The sequence below is a fragment of the Neolamprologus multifasciatus genome, chromosome 9 (genome assembly GCF_963576455.1).
Source record: "Neolamprologus multifasciatus chromosome 9, fNeoMul1.2, whole genome shotgun sequence".
NCBI classification, from domain to species: domain Eukaryota; kingdom Metazoa; phylum Chordata; class Actinopteri; order Cichliformes; family Cichlidae; genus Neolamprologus; species Neolamprologus multifasciatus.
In genome coordinates, this window is record NC_140447.1 from 10,147,340 (window position 1) to 10,171,517 (window position 24,178).

Consider the following 24,178-nt stretch of genomic DNA (forward strand, 5'->3'; position numbering starts at 1 on the left):
AAGGGGAGCACAGCTGGGAGAAATCGGACATAACGAGACCCAAGGGAAGCAAAACTCAATACATTCACGTAGGACACAGACCTTCAAAATAAAACAGGAAATGTAACATAGACGCAGACTTGACTAGGGGAGACAGAGCAAGTAAGAAACACAGAGAACAATGACAAGGAGACACAGAGGGCGGCTAACTAAATACTCAGAAAACTAAAGAGAATACAAGAAAGCCAAACTAAGACACTAGACTAATAAACTGGGGCAACAAAGAGAACTAAGATCATAATACAAAAACTCAGACACAAGAAACTCAAAACCTTGGGTCACCGAGCCACGACCGTGACACATAGATGATAACGAATAAGATTGGTTTTTGAGTTTTACAGCTGGGGTGGACAAGGCTAAGCATCCGGTTTTCAAATAAATAAAAGTCTGCCTTGGTTTTTCGTTGATTAATAGGCTGGTGTGAAAAATTGCTGCCACACCGCCCCCTCAGCCTGTGCTTTGAGATTTCTGGTAGTTAGAGTGACTTGGGGGTGTTGATTCATTTAAACTAACGTAATCATCCTTCTGCAACCAGGTTTCTGTAAGGCAGAGTAAATTGATTTGTTGATCAATTATTAAGTCATGTACTAACAGAGACTTGGAGGAGAGAGACCTGATATTTAATAATCCACATTTCACTGTTTTATTCTTTGGTTCAGATGTGGATACTGTATTGTTCTTTCTTTGTAATTTTTTATGTTTAAGTTGTTTGTTGCTGGCTTTTAGTTTGTTTTCTGTCTTTTTGGAAGCTGACACAGTCTCTATAGAGATGGGGGGGTGGGTTTGGGGGGGGGGGGTAGCAAGAGGAGAGAAGCTGCAGAGAGGAGTGAAAAACTGCAACTCTGCTTCCTGGTTCCAACTCTGGATAGTCACACTTTGGGATGGTTAATAAATTTGTCCATATTTCTAGAAATGAGAGCTGCTCCATCCACAGTGGGATGGATGCCGTCTCTCCTAACAAGACCAGGTTTCCTCCAGAAAGTTTGCCAATTATCTATAAAGCCCACATTGTTTTTAGGACACCACTCAGACAGCAATTTAAGGAGAACATGTGGCTAAACATGTCACTCCTGGTCTGATTGGGGAGGGAACCAGAGAAAACTACAGAGTCCGACATTGTTTTCGCAAAGTTACACACCGATTCAATATTGATTTTAGTGACCTCCGACTGACATAACCATGTGTAATTACTGCTGATGCCAATTATAATTTTACTGAATTTGCGTTTACACTTAGCCAGCAGTTTTAAATTTCCCTCAATGTCCCCTGCTCTGGCCCCTGGAAGACAATTGACTATGGTTGCTGGTGTCTCTAGCGTCACATGTCTCAGAACAGAATCACCAATTACCAGAGTTTGACTCCCGGCGGGTCTGTCGCCCAGTGGGGAAAAACGGTTAGACGCATGAACAAGTTGGTGGTGTACCTGGGGCTTTTGTTTAAGACTATGCTTCCTCCTCAACGTCACCCAGCCGTCCTCTTTCCCCAGCTGCACAGGGCTTGTTGGAGAACAGCTAGCGGGGCCTACACTACCTTCGGCTGCACCAGCTACAGGGGCCTGGCTAGCTACGGGTGTATCAAGGGTGCGAAGCCGAGTCTCCAATTCAGTAATCCTGGCCTCTAGAGCTGCAAATATGCTACATTTGTTACAAGTATCATTATTGCTAAAGGAGGCAGAGGAGTAACTAAACATCTGACACAATGAGCAGGAAAGTGCAGGAGGGACAGGTGACGAGGTCATGGTGCCAGCGAGTCGGCTACAAGCTAAGCTAAGCTAGCGAAACAGTAAAGACAGAGTGGGTGAATACTTTGGCTATAAGTTAGGGAGTGAGTACACAGAGAGTGTGCTTCGGATGAAGCACATGAAGATTATACTATGAAAAAAGAAGGTATCTAAAAGTTTTTAATGAAATTGCTATGCAGATAAGCTACTCAAAACACCACTGTGTGTTGAAACAGGAACAGGAAGTGATACTCTACCGCAGAGAGAGCGAACGGGGAAGATACTCACCCCAAGTTGTTCTCCAATGCATCCATCAGAGTGTGAATGTCTGGTAGAGGGTGCTTAGACACAAAAAGGGCTCAAGTCAATGAGACTAATTGTGTACAGCGTTTTGAAAGAGCTCTACACAAGAACCACTCCACGTACCATGAGACAGAAGAAATGCTATAAAGAAATACAATTACTGATGGTCAGATTTTCAAAATATGTTTTAAATATTATTACCGCAGCAGCTGATCGAAAGGAGGATTTCTGTTGATGTGCACATGAATGATTTGTGTTTCCTCTACAGGTGAAGGTAGAAAGTGTATGTGAGCTGATGTGGATGTGAATTCAGCAGCATGGATCAGTGTGAGTACAGAGAGGAGGGAGTCCCTCCCTCTAAACCCACTCTGTGTGGGGAATATGAGAGCCAGACCAAAGCTCAGAGGTGAGATGACCACCTCTAACTCTCCATTACTCTTCTCCATGTCACAACCCAGCACTCACATCACTGCTCCATCTTTATTCACAGGAACCAACCTGGACGTGAACCCAGCTGTGAGTCCTTATGGAGTGACAAGTCTAAAGAAGAGGGCATTAAATTTAAAGACCAGCATCTGTCTGCAGCAAAAATGTGAGCTGTTAATTGCATGAACTCTTTGATTTAACTGCTTGGTGTTGTTGTATATAATCTGCAGTGCAAACAAATCATTCCCTCAATCCCATTTAAACTGTCTCTTAAAAAGAAGCCTTTGATTTCTATCTATCTATCTATCTATCTATCTATCTATCTATCTATCTATCTATCTATCTATCTATGGATATAAGAGATAAAGATTTACGTATATAAATAAAAGCAAGCAGTCGACTTGTTAATATTTGAAATATCTGTAACTGACCAGAGGCAAAAAACCCCAAAACATTATAGCCCATCTGACACGAAATGATCACCATTCATGCTGGATGAATTAGTGAAAATAGCAAAAAGAGCAGCCAGCTCTGTTTAAGAAAGTGGTCTTCTGTGACATTCCAGACATACAAAAAACACTGGAAGTAGTAATACACCTGCACTTTTTTTGCCCCCCCCCCCCCCCCCCCCACCACCCCCCCACACCACCCCCCACCCCCCTCACCCCCCACCCCACACCTCCCACCCCGTTTGGTCGGATTCGTGCGTGTGCGCATGCGCGTTCAGATGTGCTCGGCGCATGCGCGTTCAGGTGTGAAAACACACCCTCTGGGCGGTATCGACTCCTCCTAGTGGGATGGCTTAGGTTATATAGGTATAAAAGTGATCCTTTCACATTCTAAGACCATCACCGCCACGGCCTAAGGAGCACAGACACATCGCGCTAAGGACCCCAACGACTCACCGACCTAAGGAGCACAGAATACCATCTGTATCAACCATGACACCCAGCCAGGACATCGCCCATGCCACAGCCGCTCTAGGTATGTCTACAGGAGTATGCAGCCGGGGTCCTCAACGTAAAAAGCAACGCTGTGAAAATGCCGTAGATGGGACTGTATTTAAGTTAGAATATCGCGGCGCTGAAGGGTATGTGTATACCATTAAATATACCGAAGGGACAGTTGTGCTTAGTGTAGATTGTGGCGAGGGATTGTTTTGGGGGGAACCCCAAAGCATCTCTACCAAAAACTGGAAGCTCTTCCGGACCGTAGTGTGTGCGGACCTGGACAATGTGGGCTTCCCAGAGGTGCTGTATGTTTCCCAGTGGAACAGTGCATCAGGCCCTGAGCTTTACAGGGTTGAGGCTGATCGTTTCAATCGCAACCCTGAAGACTTTATTTTTCTCAGTGCATGTGATGACAGGGATAGTCTTATTGCTTCCAGAGGGCTTGAAAACTGGAGGTTAAATCCTTACCCTCTAAACCTTGAAGAGCGCACAAGATGGTTTAAGGACTTGTTTTTTATACAGTGGTGCGACTGGAGAGGTTTGTCGCGTCTGTTTAGCCAGATTGACGACGCGATCAAGAGGGACAGACTCAACACTGCGTACGAGAGTATTAGAAAACGCCTTGTTTTTGACGATCTGGCGAGTTGTCCGAAGACTGGTTTGCCTGCTACCCTGTGCAAACCTAAAATCATAAGACCTTCCGACAACTAAACAATAAACTGGTAGGTTTAATGTGAGGGGTGTGTGTGGGGTTGCGTGTGTATCTATGTGACAAATTAAGAGCTTGTGGTTTTCATTTTACAGAGAATGACTCGCCGTCGTGGGACCTGTCAGAGTCACCATCAATAGGGCTGCTAATCCCGACCCCCCAGACTCCACCACCCTCACCATCATGCTCGCAGGACCCCCCTCATATCAGACCTGTGGGAGGAAACTGTAATCGACATCAAACTCGCAACTCTCCACCTGTTGATGTTGGCGCTGAATGAGTTTCTACAAGAGACATGTTACGGATGCCAAACAGGCCACCCCAGTCAGGTGCAACACAGCTGCTTGCAGGAATTGTCTGAGTATTTCTTCGACACCTACTATGACGATGTGATGATAAGGCTCAAGACTGACCGATTCATCCCAGCCATCCAGCTGTTTGTACGCTCAAACACCACAGATGGGACTGGAACACAAATCCGCAGAGTTGCAGAACACCTCATGTGTGAACTGAGATCAGAGCGAAATATAGTATGCGCCATTAATGACAACATTGTGGACCTGCTAGAAGCAAGTACTTGCGCCCGACGTGTTAAACCAGCCATGCTCCGCATGATTGGAAACTACTGGGGTGGGAGACACCTGGTTTAATGTGTGCTGTTCAAGTATCCATTGTCTGTGATTGTGTCTGTGTGAAAATTAAATAAAAAGACGTGTTAACACCAACTTCTTAGTCATTTGTGGTTTGCACAGTCATGGAAAGCACATTGCATAAAATATATCATGATCCAGCCCATCCTGCGGGGTTGGCCAGTTTAAATAAGCTACGTATAGCGGCAGGGGAGGCATCAGGTGTAACACCTCCAATATCTCAGGTCAAACATTATTTAGAACAAGACGACACTTACACACTCCATAAACCTGTGAGGATCCATTTCCCCAGAAATAGAGTATTGGTGACAGGGATCGACAAACAGTTTCAAGCCGATCTGGTTGACATGTGTGAATATGTGTCAGATAATGATAATGTGAGATATCTGCTAACATGTATAGATGTATTCTCAAAATACGCATGGGTTAGATGCCTAACAAACAAGACAGCGAATGTTGTATCAGCTGCTTTTGAGGATATACTTAGTGAGGGTAGGATCCCTGTGAAACTACAAACAGATGAAGGCAAAGAGTTTTATAATACAACCTTTAAACACCTAATGGAGCGATATAATATCAAACATTTCTCAACAGCTAGCGAGGTTAAATGCAGTATTGTCGAGAGATTCAATCGTAGCTTCAAGGGTAGAATGTGGAAGTACTTAACATCAGCCAACTCCCGGAGATATGTAGATGTCATACCAGATCTCACACAAGCATATAACAATGCTTATCACAGATCTATCCAAATGGCTCCGGCAGAGGTGAATAAGGATAATGAGAAGTCGGTGTTTAACGCGCTGTACAAAACGAGGCCTCAGAGGGAACTGTGCTTTAAATTTAATATTGGCGACACTGTACGAATATCAAAACTGAGAGGAAAGTTTCGAAAAGGATACGAGCAGACCTACACCGATGAGATTTTCACAGTCAAGGAACGTATAGGGAGACAGCCCCCAGTGTACAGACTAGCGGATCTAGCTGGAGAGGTATTGAAAGGGTCATTTTATGAGCCTGAGATACAACGTGTGGTTGTTGATGAAAACAAAACATTTAAAATTGAAAACATATTGGCTAGAAAAAAAGTGGGTCGGAAAAAGCATGTGCTAGTGAAATGGCTAGGATGGCCCGACAGCTTTAATTCGTGGATTCCAGAAAAAGACATCGTTGAGGCGTAATTAACTCAGATGACGCAGCTCTACACACATTCATTCAACACTGAGCATAGACGGAGAAAGCATGAATAAAAAGAACAACAACAATGCAGGCTTCTATGTAAGCCTCTTCTCGAATGCTTCGGCGCATGTTTACCCGGGTAATAAGATATCTAATTTTAGAACAAAGCTAGCAAAACCTATCGTTTTGGATCAGCCGTATGAGGTTGCTGTTATAGAGATACAGTACCCACGCATATGGATGTCTTTTCCACAATCAGATTCGCAAGTGGAAATTCATGACCCAGTCAAAGATGGAACCATCGCCGTAACCATGATCGAACTGTCTGTGGGTCATTATGCATCTGTGGAACAGATAATAAAAGAATTTAATTTTAAATGTCAGCAGTACCAAACCACTGGAGACCTTAAAATGCAATACAACACAGTTACTAACCATGCCTGTGTTATGGGACCTAGGGGCACTATTCTCACATTTAGAGGGAGACTGGCGGAAATCCTAGGATTCGAAACAGGAGAGCCGTTTGTACTTCATTATAAAAACACATATGCCCCGCACCCCGCAGACATATACGGGGGAAAATATAACATCTTTATTTATGCAGATATCGTTGATTACCAGCTTGTGGGTGACGCCCACGCGAGGCTATTAAGAGCTATAAATATCACGGACGATGACCGCCGCTTGCCTATTCTACAATTTGACAGCCCACACTACACACCTGTGTCAAAGACATTGATCGACGACATAGAAATTGATTTGAAAGACGATCGAAATCAACACATACCCTTTTTATACGGCAAGGTGTTTGTCAAGTTACACTTCCGACCGATAACCCACCATTTTTGAAAAAAAGGATGGCCGTCTACAACACTGATGACTCAAAATATGTAAAATACTACTTATCACAGGCTGGTGGAGAGCTCGGAGGGTATGTTGGGACCAGTACGCAATATGGGTCAGGGCTGGGTGGTTTGTTCCGCAGCTTGTTTAGATTTGCTGTACCACTGTTTAAAAAAGGAGTTAGCATAGTCAAACCACACCTAAAAACAGCCGCATCGGGCATAGTGTCTGATGTCATAACCAACATAACCAGACCCTCAACCACTAAGCAGGACGGTAGCGGATTGTATGTGTATACGCCCAGACCATCTAAGACCCCACCCCCAGGGCAACCGTTGTCTAAAAAGCGTAAAACCACAAAACCTAGCAGGAGAGCTAGCAAACGGACACCGCCACGCAGAGTGAAAAGACCCAGAACCAGTCGTTCTAAAACTGCAGCGTTTGACATATTCTAAATGGCACTGTTACACAGTCATTCTGGAGAATGTGTAAAAACAGAGCTGGACCTGTTTACTGTTCCCTACACACAGACTAGCATTGAGAAAAGTACATTTATCGAAATCCCACCTGTATCTGCAATCACTGATGGAGGGCCGATTGAGTTTTACATCTCATCGTCCGGTGAAGATTACCTGGATCTAAATGACTCATATATCTACACACGTGTGAGAATCACAAACGCTGATGGCTCAAACCTGGCTAGGGACGCTAATGTAGGATTTATTAATTATCCTGGATGCAGCATATTTAGTCAAGTTGATGTTAATTTGGGAGACCGGCTCATTAGTCAATCATCCAACACATATCCATACAGAGGTGTGATAGAATGTCTTATCAATTATAATAAGGACACTTTAGACACACAGTTCAGCACCGGGTTATTCTGTAAGGATACATCATCACACATGAATGACACATCTATAGAAGGAGAGAACCAGGGCCTGGTGACCAGAGGTGGCTACACAGCAAATAGCAGTATTGTTGAATTGATTGCACCAGTACATGCAGACCTATTTTTTCAAGAAAAACTGTTACTTAATGGAATCGACCTGTCACTGAAATTTGTGCGCTCTAAAGACGAATTTGCTCTCATGACAGCGGATGCCAATGCATACAGAGTTAAAATTGTCTCAGCCAGTCTCTTTGTCAAGAAAGTTAGTGTATCACCGACCGTCAGACTTGCACACAGCAAGGCATTGCACCATGCAAACGCAAAATACACGGTAGACAGAGTGTCTTTAAAGACCTTCTCCATACCTGCAGGGGCTAGAATATCAACAAATGACAATTTATTTATGGGTAGGATACCTAAATTTGTGATCATTGCATTTATAGACAATGAAGCATACACTGGCTCCTACCAGCGTAATCCATTTCATTTTGAAAACTGCGATATAGAATTTATGTCTTTATATGCTGATAGTCAGGCTTATCCTGCTAAACCATTCCAGCCCAATTTCCAGAGAAAACACTATACCAGAGAATTTTACCAGCTGATACAAACCACAGGAAGACATTTAAAGGACAGGTCCTTAGCTATTACGCGTGCGGACTTTGGTAACGGCTACACTTTATTCTGTTTCAATCTGGAAGCTGACGAAGGACATTCAGGGAATGTGTCGTTAATTAAAACAGGGAACGTGAGATTGGAAACCCGTTTCAGAAATCCACTACCCCGTACAGTGAACCTCTTGTGTTATTCGGTATTTGATTCAGTCATTGAAATATCTAACATGAGACAGGTGCTCTTGGACTACTATTGAGACAAAAACGGTCATGAACACTATAGAACTATCAGCCGTGATCGGCAGCATTATCAATAAAAACACACATTTCCTAGGCGTGTTAGCCTATGATCAGCTAACCACTGAACGGCTTCAAAGACTCCCTGCTATGAGTATTGTAAACACCCACCCTTCTACGATGCCCGGGGAACATTGGCTTGCTGTTTATATTTCGAGAGACAGACGCGGTTATTTTTTTGATAGTTTTGGTCACTCGTTAGACAGTTTTCCCCCAGCAATAAAGATGTTTCTTCTAAAAAACTGTTCCACTGTTTTATATTCAGGAAAACAAGTGCAGAACGACTTCTCCATCACATGCGGTCAACATTGTGTATTTTTTTTATATCATGTGCAAAATGGTGTATCTTATGAGCGTGTGCTTAACATGTATGGGTCTGATTTAATTTGTAATGATGCTATGGTGTGTCGATTTGTCAACAACATACAACCTGTTGCTGTATGCAGTGATTACGTGTGTGTGCAATGCGGATACTGACATGTACTAATGAGAATAATAAAAACAACATGAGAGCATGATAATCGAGTCAATGGTATTTATTATCAAATCTCGTATATAAATATATAGATTTACAACATACATTGTTTAAACATAAATAAAAGAAATCAAACATTAAGCCGTAATAAAAAAGAAAAACATATATTTAACAATAATAAAGACATAATATATTTAACAGTAATAAAATAAAACAAAACAAAACAATTTAGCAGCAATAAGTGAAAAAAAAACATTACAGTAGAAAAAACACCAAACAGCAAATATTTTTAGCAGAAAAACAATTTCAGGTGCAATAAGAAAAAACCTGAATTCAAAAATCCAACCACTCTACAGGACCCCCCTTTAATTTGTTTTTTTTATTCTTTATTTTTTTTAGTGTACTATGTCGCAGCGGTCCACCAGGGGTGATCTTTTTTGGTGTGTGTTTTAAAAAACCAGGGTCTTCAGACAGTGTGTGATCGGTTTTATACATGGCGACGGTCTTACGTATGCCTGTGTTAGATATGGCTGATAACGGTACGTTTAAATCTGAGACAGCTTTTAAAAACTCTGTCCAGCCGATAGGTCTCAAACCCTCAGAGGGTGCGTGTGTGGTTGTGACGCCTTTAATTAGATCATAAATGTGTGAACCAGGGATGGTGTGTTTATCAACAACAATTTCGCCTTTGTCGTTGTAAGAGATCAAGTGTGGCGAACGGCTCACCGCTGATAGAATAAGTTCTGCATTCCTCCTACACCTTTTAGGTATGTATGTTAAAACATTCTCCGCAACAAGATCCCTCACCCCTGCATCACCATGAACAGGCGATGTGTCCGTCGACTGGGGTTGCACATCCCTGTTAAATTGTTCAGGTAATGATAAAGACAATACATTCTTTTCACGGGCACCTTGTCTCACAAGGGTAAGGTATCTTTGGAGAATATCGCTGTATTTTTTAGCCTTCTCATACACATCTATGTCAGAATCTTGTAACACTTGTAACATCTCCTTGTCCAACTCGTTCTGAGACTGTTGTCTGATGCTGTCTGTTTGCTGCTGCTGCTGCTGCTGCTGTTGCTTTATTAAGTCCAACTGGTGTTGGGGTACCAAAAACATCTTTTGCACATGTTCCATTTTCACCTGTTTGCTATCAGACTGGTTATGAAAGGGATTGCAGCCCCTAATAGCGGCAGTAAAAACCCTCCAGATTGGTTGATTGTCTTTCTCTTTTTCAAAGTTTTTATTTTTTTGTCTGCAATCAGTCTGATTATTGATTTTTTCTTTTTCAGCTGTTTGTACTGCTGATTGGTCAGTGGTATGTTACCATGCAATACATTAAAGGCTATCTCACACAGCGCATTGATAAAATCTAAGTTTGAATTACTAATAATAACTCTGCGTAGAGTAGGAGGAGCCCTGTATATCATCTCCAACAGAGACAGATTCCTCCGCATGCGTGATGACATCCTTTCACCTCTTTGCTGATTTTTGTTTTGGAATGTAAACAACCGGACGCTCTGATAGTAAATTTGTTCTGAGTCTTAAATAGTCCGGGGTCTTAGCTTTATAGTCTATTAAAAGATACCCGTATGTTGTGGATGTGGCATCATTAAACGCTTCTATAAAATATTTAGTATTACCCGGAAACATTTGCCTACCTAAAAGCATAACCTGATATTTATCTCTCGGATTTTTAAACAATATTAGATAGTTAGTGTTCAAGGAAATGGTTCTACTGGATTTTCCTTGAATAAACAAATTCTGAACTAGATATATACAACTCAAATTCCTATGATGCACATACTTTGTGAACACATTTTGAACTTCTAAATTGTTAGCTGCATCGTTCATTACATCGTCTATAATTAACAAATTGTTCTTTTCTGCAGGAAGAAGGGTGTCATCAGCAAGAGATTCGGGTATACCGTTAACAAAGTTTATGTCTCTTATCTTAAGAAGCTGGTCATATAATGGCTGCCAGCATGAGTATATATATACAATATTGTCAATGCTGCATGATATAATCCTGGAAGAATTTTCAATTATGCTTTTAACAAAAAAAGTCTTGCCGCAGTTACTGGGACCGCTGACCACCATACTGAACGGGTGCTGCAACCGGGCGTCAAACCCCTGTTCTAATTTAAAATCCATAAGGTACGGTTGTATAGTCTGGGAGCACACGGCGCTTATTGTAAACAACTTTAACTTTTTTCACAATGGTTTTATTCTTCAAATGAAGCTTCTTTTTATCGCGTCTGATGCTATCAGACACGGCAACTAGGTGTGCGTCTGATGTCTGATTGGTTACAAACTTGTGGACTAAACCTTTCAAGGATTCATGGGTGACAACTTTTGAGTTTAGTGCGTTCAGTGTCACGCCTTTACATTTGACCTGGGTCTTGCCCAACGATGTGTGATACGCGTAGCATTTTGGCCCACCGGAAACAAATTCCGCTATGTAATCCTCCACACCACCCTCTCCACAGTCTAATTCGCTTGTGAGATCCCCCAGAAACGGACCTAGAGGAGGCATCCACTCGCCAGGGCGTGCCGTGAAAATGACACTGTCCGTGTCACAATACAGCACGCGCTGCTGCAAGTTGTCTAGCAAATCATACAGCATGAGTCTGGCGTGTGCAGTGGTCATGGCCCCGACAAAAACATTAACGTCCTTAACACGGGAAGCTCTACCATCAGCATGCCGCCACTGCACCATTGCGACGTCGTCAGAGATGAAACAAAACTGACGCACGTCGTACTGGTCGCTAAACATTAGCTGGCTAAATCTGGAAGGGTCTGTAATGAGCTCAGATGATGCCATATTTGACCTCATGCTGAAACGACCCCATAACGAGTTTAGCAACAGCTTGTTACAGTTACGAACAGCTTTATTTACACAAATCTTGGATGGGTCTAGCATTATTCCCTCCTTCTCATAATACTCGTCTATGTACTTCTTCTGTTCGTCAGGTGTCTTGACGTGTTCAGGATACCCCGAGGCCTCCTGTTTGAGTTTTAGGAAGGCTTTCACATAGTCTTTAAACAATGTGTCGGTCTTATTGGGGAAATGCCACACCTCATCAATAGCAATAACCCTGTATCCCTTCTCAACAGCTTTTTCAAGCTCAAATGAGACCCAAGTGCCTTTCAATACCCGCTCACTGTCCCTGTGCCCACATGCAGTATGCTGGTTTTGGTCTTCAGCACACATGCTGCAGAGTGGAAACATCAGTTTTCCGTGGCACCTGTAGGGAAGGACGGGGTGAAAAAGACCCTTAGGGGGGAGCACTGTGCATTTAACAAAGCCGAAATAATTTTCTAGCTTGTCAAAGTTGGTGTAAATGACTTGAGGGTGTCCTACAGGATAGTCTTTTTTAGACTGCACTGTGGGATAGAGACTGGTGAAGTCGTAGTAAAATATTTTTTCATCACAACCAGTCTTGTGGTACAGCTTTATAGCATTTGTGCGACCTCCAAAAAGAGCGTCTCGGGGATTCATGCGTTCTGGCTTTCTGTATGTGTGCATGAAAGCCACAACTGCAGGGTCTGTCTGCTTCAAGGCAGCCCATTCACATTCCCACATCACTATTACGTTCACACTGTGTTGTGATCTCAGTGCATCAACTTTGTCACAAAACATGCGATGCAGCAGTCCATAGGATGCTTTGCTGACAGGATTAACTTCGCTCTCGGGGTAACATTTAACACAGCCGTGGTGAAAACATCCTGCAAATTCATAAGCTGTATTACTTGTGGGGTCAAAACCGTCCACAAAATACGGTCCAACCCTCTGTTCGCCTCCTCTGAGAGCATGTTTTACCACTTTGTTGGTGGTGTGGGACACGTATTGAAGCCATTCGATAGAGACGTTAGAAAACGTCTTATTCTGCTCAACGTATGCCCCGTCATACGTGAGAGCGAGCGTGTCTCTAGGCAGAAACAGCGTTTTATACACACCCATACTAAATGCAGCCAAGGTGGTATACATGAATGGATCAACTTGTGTACAACCCAGTAACGTGTCACGATAAATGCTGCATGCTTTACGCAGGACATCAACATCGTTAACACAGTAACGCCTGAGTTCAGCCTGAAAATCAAAGGGATTCTGTGAGGCAACCTGGTACCATTCCATGAATCGCACCTTATCGCTTTCAGACATGTACTCATAGCCGTAGAAGGAGGGGTCTGGGTACGGGCCCACATAATGCTCATTATCCCTCGTATTAAACCTGTGTGGGAAATGGCCCTTCTGCAGGTCTTGAAAACCTAAAGCAGAGGGTATTTTGGCAAGGCCCATGGGCAAAAAGCTGAACGAATCAATCCATCGCTGGTCATAGTCCCTGTCATACATCAAAATCACACGGCTGCCGCTCATTATGACACTAGGTGTTATGCACTGTCTGACAAAGTACTCGAGGAGTATGTAGTTGTCAAAGCCAGATGCATTATGTGCTATGAAAGTGTACCCACGAAACCTTGGGCGTCTGTAATGTTGCACAAACGCCTCCACACACTTTAATGTGTTAAATGTGAACTTATTGCCCTTCAGATCAGACGCACACACAAAGTTAGCCTCGTGTTTACCGTTGTGGTACCTAGTCTCGAAATCATATAAAATGTATTTATCGGTAGGCTTCTGTTTTTCAACAGGCTGTATGAAACACTGATGGTCGGAGTCTCCGGTTAATTTAGGCTCGTGGCAGTGCTCGCATCTAGGCTGGGCACATCTGTGTGGCGATTTCTTGGATTCTTTATATGTGGTGCCACAGTGCATGCAATGTTTCATATTATCACAGGGGATCATGTTGTGTTTTAATTCTGGTAATTTGTGTTGCTGGTAACAGTGTTGTGATTTGCAGATGCGGTTACAGTCGCTGCATTTCACTGTGGGACCCCTGTGGTGTTGACAGAGTGTATAACATGTGTTACATCTATGTTTACAGGAATGATGTAATGGTGAATTATATGTACTGTAACAGAAATTACACACATAGGATGCACCAAGAAAAGCGGTTGGGTTTAAAATCATGTGGTAATGTTGATTATGGAGATACATCATCAACGTGTTTGTGTTTGGCTCTTCATGTGTGAAAAAACATTCCAGGCGTTTACGCCCTTCTGTGTGGTAATAGATTACAATCTTAATGTTGAAGTGCTTCTCAAATTTACTGACATCTGTGAATGATACTTGCTGCTTGTCGCATAGACCTACTTCAGCATGCATCCGTTTAGCTGTAGCGAGTTTTTCTAGCTCAGAGGCTGATGAGTTTAATGAATGTGCTATACATAGGGAGAAGCACAAATTGTTGTGTGTGTTGTTTGGTGTGTATAAATGTCTGCCTTTCTTTGAGAGAATCTCATCATAAGGGATTTGTGCCAGTCTTAAGCGAGCCCCACCACTACTGTTCTGAGCTACCGTGACAATAAACTCTAATTCATCATCACCGATAGATTCATCATTACTCTGCATAACTTGTGCAATTCGATCGAGAAACAGCTCCGGATCATACCGATCATCAGCGTTTAAAACAGCCTGAACATCTGAAGCCAGCGAGGGGCCACGCAGGACTACGTTTAGAACGCTGCCCTGTTGAGATCCAGCCACAGCTCGGTCTACCACATTGGCTAAGCACTCGCGCACTCGCGCAGGTACTTGTTCTGGATGATCAAGACTTATACCCCTAAAATCAAGGCGCTCACGCAATTCGCGAGCATTAAAATTAGGTATCTCTCTAATGTGTGGCTGGGAGCGCCTGCCAGATCCAGATTGCACAACGGGCTCAATCACGATAGTATCACTTTGTGAGAAATTTACAATGACTGAGGGGGTGTGTGGTGTTGCAGCGGTGCCCGGACACGCATGTGCGTCTGTAGTACTAGTAGAAGCGGTAACAGACTCAATAACAGCAGCAGCAGCAGCAGCAATACGGTTAGCATCAGTAACAACAGTGGTCCGAGCATCACCTGATGTACTACCACTATTATTAACAACAACAATAGACCCATCAGCAATAGCAGGCGTAGGAACAGTCTGACGAGGATGTGTATCAGATGAGGCTGATGCAGGCACACTATTAAGTCTAGCTATAATATTGTCTAATTTGTTATCTGTTTCTTCAGCCCACTGCATAAAAGCCTCTAAGTCAAAACATCTAACAGGACTGGAGGTTCCGTTATTATGTTTAAATAATTTATTTGGAGGGTCCATGGTCTGGATTTTAAAAGTCAGGGACTTGAAATTTTGCTGCAGATGATGTCTAATGTACTACACACTTTTTTTATGAATTTGATAAACTGTTGGTTTTGTATCTGTGCTTCTTGGTGGTATTGATTGAGTCTAGCTTCAATCAAACATAATTTATCAACTAATGAAGCTATATGACTCTGTTCAACAGGTTGAGCGTCTGAAACCTTCATGTAAGCATCATACGCCGCTGATATTTGAGAGTCTGTTATACCGTCGTCTTCAAAATCTACGTGTGAATCAATGCTATTTCTGACACATTCTGGTGGGGTGGGTATATGAACAAGATCGAAATCTGATATACTGTATTCAAAAACATCAGAGAAATCACGAGGCAAGCACTCACTCGGGGGTGTTGCAGGACCGCTGATGAAGATCGCTTCTGATTCTCCACTGTTGCACAAAGCTCCAGGTTTTTGTTGTTCTGGGAGGTCGATACTGCTTAAACATTCCAAAAACGTCTGGAGTACGGTGTCCTGATCATTATGTGGAGGGGTACTGTGCTGCAGTCTGTGAAGATAGATATGTGTTAAAACATTTATACAAGCACCCATTTCAAACAGAATAAGCGTGTCTCCCTCTCTATCTCTTTTTATCTAATTTATATATATACCTTGTAGTGTGCGTTATTCCTGACGGCCCTGGTTCTCCGCACATAAGGTTCTCTGGCGTGGCTCTGTATGTGTAAAACGGTCGGTTTTAGAACATTTGGAATTGTTTAAACCCATTTGCTGTTTTTTAAATACACAATTATACACCCCGTTGTATACATACCTTTTGTAAGGATGGGCTCTGTGGTCGCGGTGTCTGAATGTTTTCCTGCTCAGTTTGTTAACCCTGGAACAAATCAAAGAAAAACTCTGTTATTATATAATTTAAAACAATCGCAAGCTTAAAACATACATACGATTAAAAATCGCGTAATTCTGTACACACCTTGTGCCTGTTAGAGATGTTGTTCCATCTTTAAAATCCACCGTTTCTAAAGAAAAGGGTGCTGTGCCGTTCTCCCGAACTCCTGAAAATTAAGCTTTTGTTTTAGGAAAAAGATAGTTTGAATATCCTATAATATGTTAACATAACACTTTTAAAAATACAATAATAGGTTTTGTTTTACTTACCGCTTAAGATGTCCATGTTATAAAGAACGATGATAGTTTTGATGGTCTCAAAGAAAGTGATGTTGTCGCGACGAATGCTGAGTTCACCCTGAGCTTCGCATAGGTCTCGGTTAAATACCTTCTCCAGGAACAATGCCAGTACACAACTGCTTCACACCTTAAGTTCACACTCCCATGCTACTTCCCAGAGTTCTCGAAGAGACAAAAGACACCTAGTCTGGAGGTCCTGTTTCCCACCATCAACCTTACTACACCCCACCCTCCCCCTACCATTTGTCTAGACAGGTTTGCCTTAGTTCAACATTGCGAAATCCCGATTTTTAAATAAAATGATCGCATCAACCCTGTAAAGAAAACTAGTTAAATTAAATAAAACGCTTGTGAACATGCCGACATTACCCATTCGGAAGAAATTCCCACTTGTGCCGTTTTCAAAATAAATTGCATGTATCGCAGCAAGCTGAGATATTGTCAGGTTTATAAAATTAGTCTAGCCTCAGTACACAACTGCTTCACACCTTAAGGTTCACACTCCCCAAGCTACTTCCCAGAGTTCTCGAAGAGACAAAAGACACCTAGTCTGGAGGTCCTGTTTCCCACCATCAACCTTACTACACCCCACCCCCTACCATTTGTCTAGACAGGTTTGCCTTAGTTCAACATTGCGAAATCCCGATTTTAAATAAAATGATCGCATCAACCCTGGAAAGAAAACTAGTTAAATTAAATAAAACGCTTGTGAACATGCCGACATTACCCATTCGGAAGAAATTCCCACTTGTGCCGTTTTCAAAATAAATTGCATGCATCGCAGCAAGCTGAGATATTGTCAGATTTATAAAATTAGTCTAGCCTCAGTACACAACTGCTTCACACCTTAAGGTTCACACTCCCAAGCTACTTCCCAGAGTTCTCGAAGAGACAAAAGACACCTAGTCTGGAGGTCCTGTTTCCCACCATCAACCTTACTACACCCCACCCTCCCCCTACCATTTGTCTAGACAGGTTTGCCTTAGTTCAACATTGCGAAATCCCGATTTTTAAATAAAATGATCGCATCAACCCTGGAAAGAAAACTAGTTAAATTAAATAAAACGCTTGTGAACATGCCGACATTACCCATTCGGAAGAAATTCCCACTTGTGCCGTTTTCAAAATAAATTGCATGTATCGCAGCAAGCTGAGATATTGTCAGGTTTATAAAATTAGTCTAGCCTCAGTACACAACTGCTTCACACCTTAAGGTTCACACTCCCCAAGCTACTTCCCAGAGTTCTCGAAGAGACAAAAGTCTTAGTTCAACATTGCGAAATCCCGATTTTTAAATAAAATGATCGCATCAACCCTGTAAAGAAAACTAGTTAAATTAAATAAAACGCTTGTGAACATGCCGACATTACCCATTCGGAAGAAATTCCCACTTGTGCCGTTTTCAAAATAAATTGCATGCATCGCAGCAAGCTGAGATATTGTCAGATTTATAAAATTAGTCTAGCCTCAGTACACAACTGCTTCACACCTTAAGGTTCACACTCCCCAAGCTACTTCCCAGAGTTCTCGAAGAGACAAAAGACACCTAGTCTGGAGGTCCTGTTTCCTCAATGTCTGGGAGGTGTGGGGTGGGAGGTGTGGGGTGGGGGGTGAGGGGGGTGAGGGGGGGGGGGGGGGGGGGGGCAAAAAAAGTGCAGGTGTATTACTACTACTGGAATCAGTGGCACTCTTCTTCCTCTCTTTGACTGCTGAGGTTCTTGATAATATCTATGAAAAATGTCAAAGTTTTATTGCAAATTCTTTGAGGATACTGAGTCTTTACCTTTTCATATTTTAATAGCCATTATCAAGTAGGAGTTTTTCTTTTTAGTTATGTTGTATTATTCTGAGTCTTCATGATGTATCCACAGCGTGGACCGGGAAAGTTCAGAGGTGCCCAGCAGCACCTGGACTCCATATTTAGGGTCTGTACATATACAAATATTACTTTTACATCTATTCTGTTCATAGAACTCATGCTGGGTTCTGGCTCAGAAGCTCGAGTGAGTTTTCCTTTGAACAGAATTTCATAAAATATTTTGTTCCAGATTTTGGAGGACAAAATAATCTCTTTTGTGAAGAACGAGCTGAAGAAGATCCAGACAGGTCTGAGTCCAGATGACCTACAATGTTTTAAGAGTCAATGTGAGGAAAAGGCTGTATTACAGAGTGTGGATGAAGAACAGAGTACGAGCAGCAGAGAAGCATTTATGATGATTACAGTGGACTTCCTGAAGAGAATGAAGCAGAATAAGTTCGCTGAGTGTTTGCTGAGAGGTGAGAATTATTCTCTAAATAAAAAAACATTCTAAAAAAACATGCTAAAACATTCAACAATATTTCAAGTAATAGAAAAAAATACATTCAACATATGTGATGAATCCTTGATTTTGTGTGTGGGTGTGTGTCGCTCAGAAACCTGCACTCAGTGGCATCAGCATGAATTTAAATCTAACATGAAGAAGAAGTTCCAGTGTGTGTTTGAGGGGATCGCTAAAGCAGGAGACCAAACCCTTCTGAATCAGATCTACACAGAGCTCTACATCACAGAGGGACGGACTGTAGATGTCAGCAATGAACATGAGGTCAGACAGATTGAAACAACATTCAGTAAACCAGACAGTCTAGAAGCAATAATCAGACAAGAAGACATCTTTAAAGACTCACGTGAATCAGAATCAGAATCAATCAGAACAGTGCTGACAAAGGGAGTGGCTGGCATTGGGAAAACTGTCTTAACACAGAAATACACCCTCGACTGGGCTGAAGACAAAGCCAACCAGCACATCCAGTTCATATTTCCATTCACTTTCAGAGAGCTGAATGTGCTGAAAGAGAAAAAGTTCAGCTTGGTGGAACTTGTTCATCACTTCTTTACTGAAACCAAAGAAGCAGGAATCTGCAGCTTTGAAGACTTCCAGGTTGTGTTCATCTTTGATGGTCTGGATGAGTGTCGACCTCCTCTGGACTTCCACAAAACTACAATCCTAACTGACCCTAGAAAGTCCTCCTCAGTGGATGTGCTGCTGATAAACCTCATCAGGGGGAAACTGCTTCCCTCTGCTCGTCTCTGGATAACCACACGATCTGCAGCAGCCAATCAGATCCCTCCTGAATGTCTTGGCAGGGTAACAGAGGTCAGAGGGTTCACTGACCCACAGAAGGTGGAGTACTTCAGGAAGAGATTCACAGATAAGAAGCAGATCAGCACCATCATCTCCCACATTAAGACCTCACGAAGCCTTCACATCATGTGTCACATCCCAGTCTTCTGCTGGATCACTGCTACAGTTCTGGTTGATGTGCTGAAAACCAGAGAGGGAGGGCAGCTGCCCAAGACCCTGACTGAGATGTACATCCACTTCCTGGTGGTTCAGGCCAAAGTGAAGAAGGTCAAGTTTGATGGAGGAGCTGAGACAGATCCACACTGGACTCCAGACAGCAGGAAGATGATTGAGTCTCTGGGAAAACTGGCTTTTGATCAGCTGCAGAAAGGAAACCTGATTTTCTATGAATCAGACCTGACAGAGTGTGACATCGATATCGAAGCAGCCTCGGTGTACTCAGGAGTGTTCACACAAATCTTTAAAGAGGAGAGAGGACTGTACCAGGACAAGGTCTTCTGCTTCATACATCTGAGTGTTCAGGAGTTTCTGGCTGCTCTTCATGTCCATCTGACCTTCATCAACTCTGGAGTCAATCTGCTGGTAGAACAAGCAATTACATCCCAGATGTCTGAAAGAAGAGAAGAATCTGCAGGGAGACACTTCTACCAGAGTGCTGTGGACAATGCCTTGCAGAGTCCAAATGGACACCTGGACTTGTTTCTCCGCTTCCTCCTGGGTCTTTCATTGCAGACCAATCAGACTCTCCTACGAGGCCTTCTGACAGAGACGGAAAGTACCAAACAGGAAACAGTTCAGTACATCAAGAAGAAGCTCAGTGAGAATCTGTCTGCCGAGAAAAGCATCAATCTGTTCCACTGTTTGAATCAACTGAATGATTGTTCTCTAGTGGAAGAGATCCAACAGTCGCTGAGATCAGGAAGACTTTCCCAAAATAAACTTTCTCCTGCTCAGTGGTCAGCTCTGGTCTTCATCTTACTGTCATCAGAAAAAGATCTGGATGTGTTTGACCTGAAGAAATACTCTGCTTCAGAGGAGGCTCTTCTGAGGCTGCTGCCAGTGGTCAAAGCCTCCAACAAAGCTCTGTATGTATGCATCTATATACACTTTGAAATGTTTATGCAAGTACGGTTTATAGCAACAGAAAGTCTTAGCATTTCTAAACCATTTGTGTATTTAACCTTTATCAAAGTGGACCCAGAGCTTTTCTTTAACTCTTCAAAAACTAATATAAATAAAAAGAAAATTATTTAAAAAATTCCTGGAAAGAGCTAAGGCAACTTGTTTTCTAACAGAGGATGAATGGTGGATTCATCAAGGTTCAGTATGTGATAATTAAGGATTATTTTGAACTGTATCTAGCAACAGCAATCACTCCTACTCTAATTAGGAAAGTATAGATGCCTGTGGGTATTGATCTGTAATCACTAAAAGTACTAGATCTCCACTTGCTTAACAGATACATTGGTGTAACTGTGATATTTTGAAGCAAGTTCTGTTTTCTTTCTTTTTTCCAAGTTGAAAATAAGTTATTTAATTTGATCACAAATATAATTTCAGACTGCCTGGCTGTAACCTCACAGAGATAAGCTGTGAAGATCTGTGCTCAGTTCTCAGCTCCCTGTCTTCTAGTTTGGGAGAACTAGACCTGAGTAACAATGACCTGCGTGACTCAGGAGTAAAGCTTCTATCTGCTGGATTGATGAGTCCAAGCTGTTTACTGAAAACTCTCAGGTAAGAATTAAAGCTTTTTTCATTAATTTATGTTTATAATCTGGATTATATTATTGATCAAAGAAAAACATTGTTAAATTCCAAATTGACCTATTACTCATATTTATATTAATTGGTAAATGGTAAATGGCCTGTATTTGTATAGCACTTTACTCAGTCCCTAAGGACCCCAAAGCGCTTTACACGTTCAGTCATCCACCCATTCACACACACATTCACACACTGGTGATGGCAGCTACATTGTAGCCACAGCTGCCCTGGGGCGCACTGACAGAGGCGAGGCTGCCGGATAGTGGTGCCACCGGGCCCTCTGACCACCACCAGTAGGCAACGGGTGAAGTGTCTTGCCCAACGACACAACGACCAAGACTCTTAGCCTCTGATTTACAAATTTTATTTATTCATCTTCACATCATTTTATTTAAATCATTGACTATGAACCTGTGTGTATAACATGCTTGTATAACAGAACATTTCATTACTGTAAACTTGATGTTTTTAACACAAGAAATAAAAGCATAACCTGTGTATTGACAAAACCTTAGGGCAGTAAAAAAAGAAATCAACAGCACCTATCAATTGTAAAAATGGATAAAATAAATTAAAAAAACATTCAATAACACAAACAAATTGCTCTGAAAGGTCAAAAATTACACAAAACAAGGCACTAAATATAATAAAGGAAACATTTTCCATATCTGATCCTGTGGCAATGAAGTTGAAACAGATAAAGTGCTCTTTTGTCTTTTGCAGAATTTAGTCCGGTTTATCAATTTACGATATATAGCCATTAACCATAACCGATGACCTCTGTGTCTTTATATAGGAATCTATGCGTATCAATTGGTTACTCCTTTTAAGGATTGGCGATCGTGGCTCAAGAGTTGGGAGTTTGCCTTGTAATTGGAAGGTTGCCGGTTTGAGCCCCACCTTGGACAGTCTCAGTTGTTGTGTCCTTGGGCAAGACAATTCACCCGTTGCCTACTGGTGGTGGTCAGAGGGCCCGGTGGCGCCAGTGTCCGGCAGCCTTGCCTCTGTCAGTGCGCTTTGTGAATGGGTGGATGACTGGATGTGTAAAGCGCTTTGGGGTCCTTAGGGACTACTAAAGCGCTATACAAATGCAGGCCATTTACCATTTTAACCTTTGTATCCCACCTTGAGAATCGATATGTTTTTGCCTCAGATAAATTGGGGCCACAAAGCAATTTTGCATGCTCTCCCTGTTCCTGTGTGAATTCTTTCTGGCTACTCTTGTCATGTGATGGCTGTAAATTGGCTGTAGCTGTGAATGGTAGTATAAATTATTGTCTTACTGTGTAAGTCCTTCCCATAGGTGTTTCATTATGGTAGAGAAGATTTAATAACATATGTGCTGTAATCTTTGCTTTCATTGTGTTAATGTATTACTTCCTGTTACAACACAATGTGGTGTTTTGTGTTGCTTAAACCTTTCAGCGCAATAATTGCAAACTTTTACATATTGACTTATTTTATACTGTGATCTACATCTGCTTTTGAGAGCAAAGTTTCACTTGAACCACCAGCAAATTAAATTCTTAGTATGTCAGTAGCAGTATGGTCTGTGGTTCTCCAGCTGTGTCACCACCACTTTCCTGCTCAGTGTCAAATGTTTAGTTATTCATCTGCCTCTTCAACACTAAAGGTACTTCACTGTTCTGAAAATATTCCTGCTAAAATTGAAAAGATTTTTTTCTCAAAGTGATGCTGAAAAAACAGTTTGAGCATTTGTTACTTTGAGGTTTGACTTTGACGGTAATCATTATCTTCTAAATGCTCCCACAGAAGTTTTCAGTTTCTCCAAAATGCTGCAGTGAGATTACAGAGACACGGGCATTGAAAAAGAGATTGTACTTCTCCCATAATAGCTTCTATTACCCCATTTTCTGGACTCTAAGGCACACTGTCACTGAATGGGTCTGTTTTCATAAATAAGGTGCACCGGATCATAAGGCACAACAACAAGTTGTGCCTTATAACAAACTTTATTTGTCACATACACAATCACACAACATGAGTACAACATGTAGTGAAATGCTTGTGTCTGAGCTGCGAACTGGCTGCAGATGTAGCCGCACTCTTCCCGGGCTTAGTTAAAACAGCTGTGCAAACATGACACCGGTGATAGTTTGATCGGAACGTCAGGGAAAAGCCTGCGGGATGCAACCCAAAGGCCCATCCCGAGAGCAGAGAAACTGCCCCACACTGTCTGCAGACACGGCCCGAGGCTGGGACATCAGGAGCAGAAGTGTAGCTCACCACTGACTGGGACCCCTGCTGGCCGCGCAAACCCATGACACGCGGGCAATACACTAGATAGGGAGAGGATGGTGGAGGATGGAGAACTGTCACCTGCTGGCTGAGGTGTCAGACACAGTGAGTTCCGACTGGCTCGTTAACCGGCGAACCACGGGCAACACACCAGGGGACACAGCCTGCAACAGCAGGTTGAGCAAGGGATGTGACCCGAAGGTCCGTCCTGAGAGCCAAGCAGCCACTCCGCACCGTCCTTGGACAGAGGAGCAGCAAGAGTGAACTCGTGAACGAGACACCTGTAGGCTGCCAGGAAGTTTAGCTCACTGAGTGAGCCCCTGAGTGGCCGTGTAAACCTGCGGTTTCCTTTTAAATTCAGAGTTTATAAAAATCCTTTTCTCATGATTTCCCGAATGATCAGGCCATAAACAAACAATAATAGCATATTCACTTTTGCAGGTTAAAATTGTGGTTCTTAGTGTTTCCAAAAAGTAGAATTAGATAATTAAACTTGAAACAATAGTGTTAAATGGACTAACTTTTATATAGCGCT

At 42.4% G+C, this 24,178-nt stretch overlaps 2 protein-coding genes and 1 pseudogene across 4 annotated transcripts in view; 1 reads left to right on the forward strand and 2 right to left on the reverse strand.

The window, feature by feature from the left end:
• Positions 1-24,178, forward strand: part of LOC146511028 (protein NLRC3-like) — a 70,993-nt gene that overhangs the window by 40,393 nt on the left and 6,422 nt on the right. The window contains exons 1-4 of one of the 2 annotated variants that reach the window (XM_085172459.1): positions 18,173-18,420; positions 18,544-18,772; positions 18,911-20,705; positions 21,181-21,354. In XM_085172459.1, the coding sequence (XP_085028585.1) occupies positions 18,352-18,420; positions 18,544-18,772; positions 18,911-20,705; positions 21,181-21,354 (2,267 nt within the window). In that variant the 5' untranslated portion in view covers positions 18,173-18,351. Of the gene's footprint in view, positions 1-18,172; positions 18,421-18,543; positions 18,773-18,910; positions 20,706-21,180; positions 21,355-24,178 lie in introns of those variants that run through there. The other variant, XM_085172458.1, reaches the window with a different exon arrangement.
• LOC146511032 (uncharacterized) lies at positions 895-2,812 on the reverse strand (annotated as a pseudogene).
• LOC146511033 (uncharacterized) lies at positions 9,981-18,088 on the reverse strand. 2 transcript variants are annotated; one of them, XM_085172457.1, is made up of 4 exons: positions 16,281-18,088; positions 16,119-16,181; positions 15,958-16,020; positions 9,981-15,854 (listed from the first exon to the last, which is right to left on the reverse strand). In XM_085172457.1, the coding sequence occupies exon 4, from the start codon at positions 15,306-15,308 to the stop codon at positions 11,238-11,240; it is 4,071 nt and encodes a 1,356-aa protein (XP_085028583.1). In that variant the 5' UTR covers positions 15,309-15,854; positions 15,958-16,020; positions 16,119-16,181; positions 16,281-18,088; the 3' UTR covers positions 9,981-11,237. The 2 variants fall into 2 exon arrangements, with proteins under 2 accessions (XP_085028583.1, XP_085028582.1); XM_085172456.1 differs by having other exon boundaries at positions 16,119-18,088.

Excerpts from the sequence above, each read along its gene's own strand:
- LOC146511033 (XM_085172457.1), bottom strand. The coding sequence starts at position 15,308 with ATGGACCCTCCAAATAAATTATTTAAACATAATAACGGAACCTCCAGT.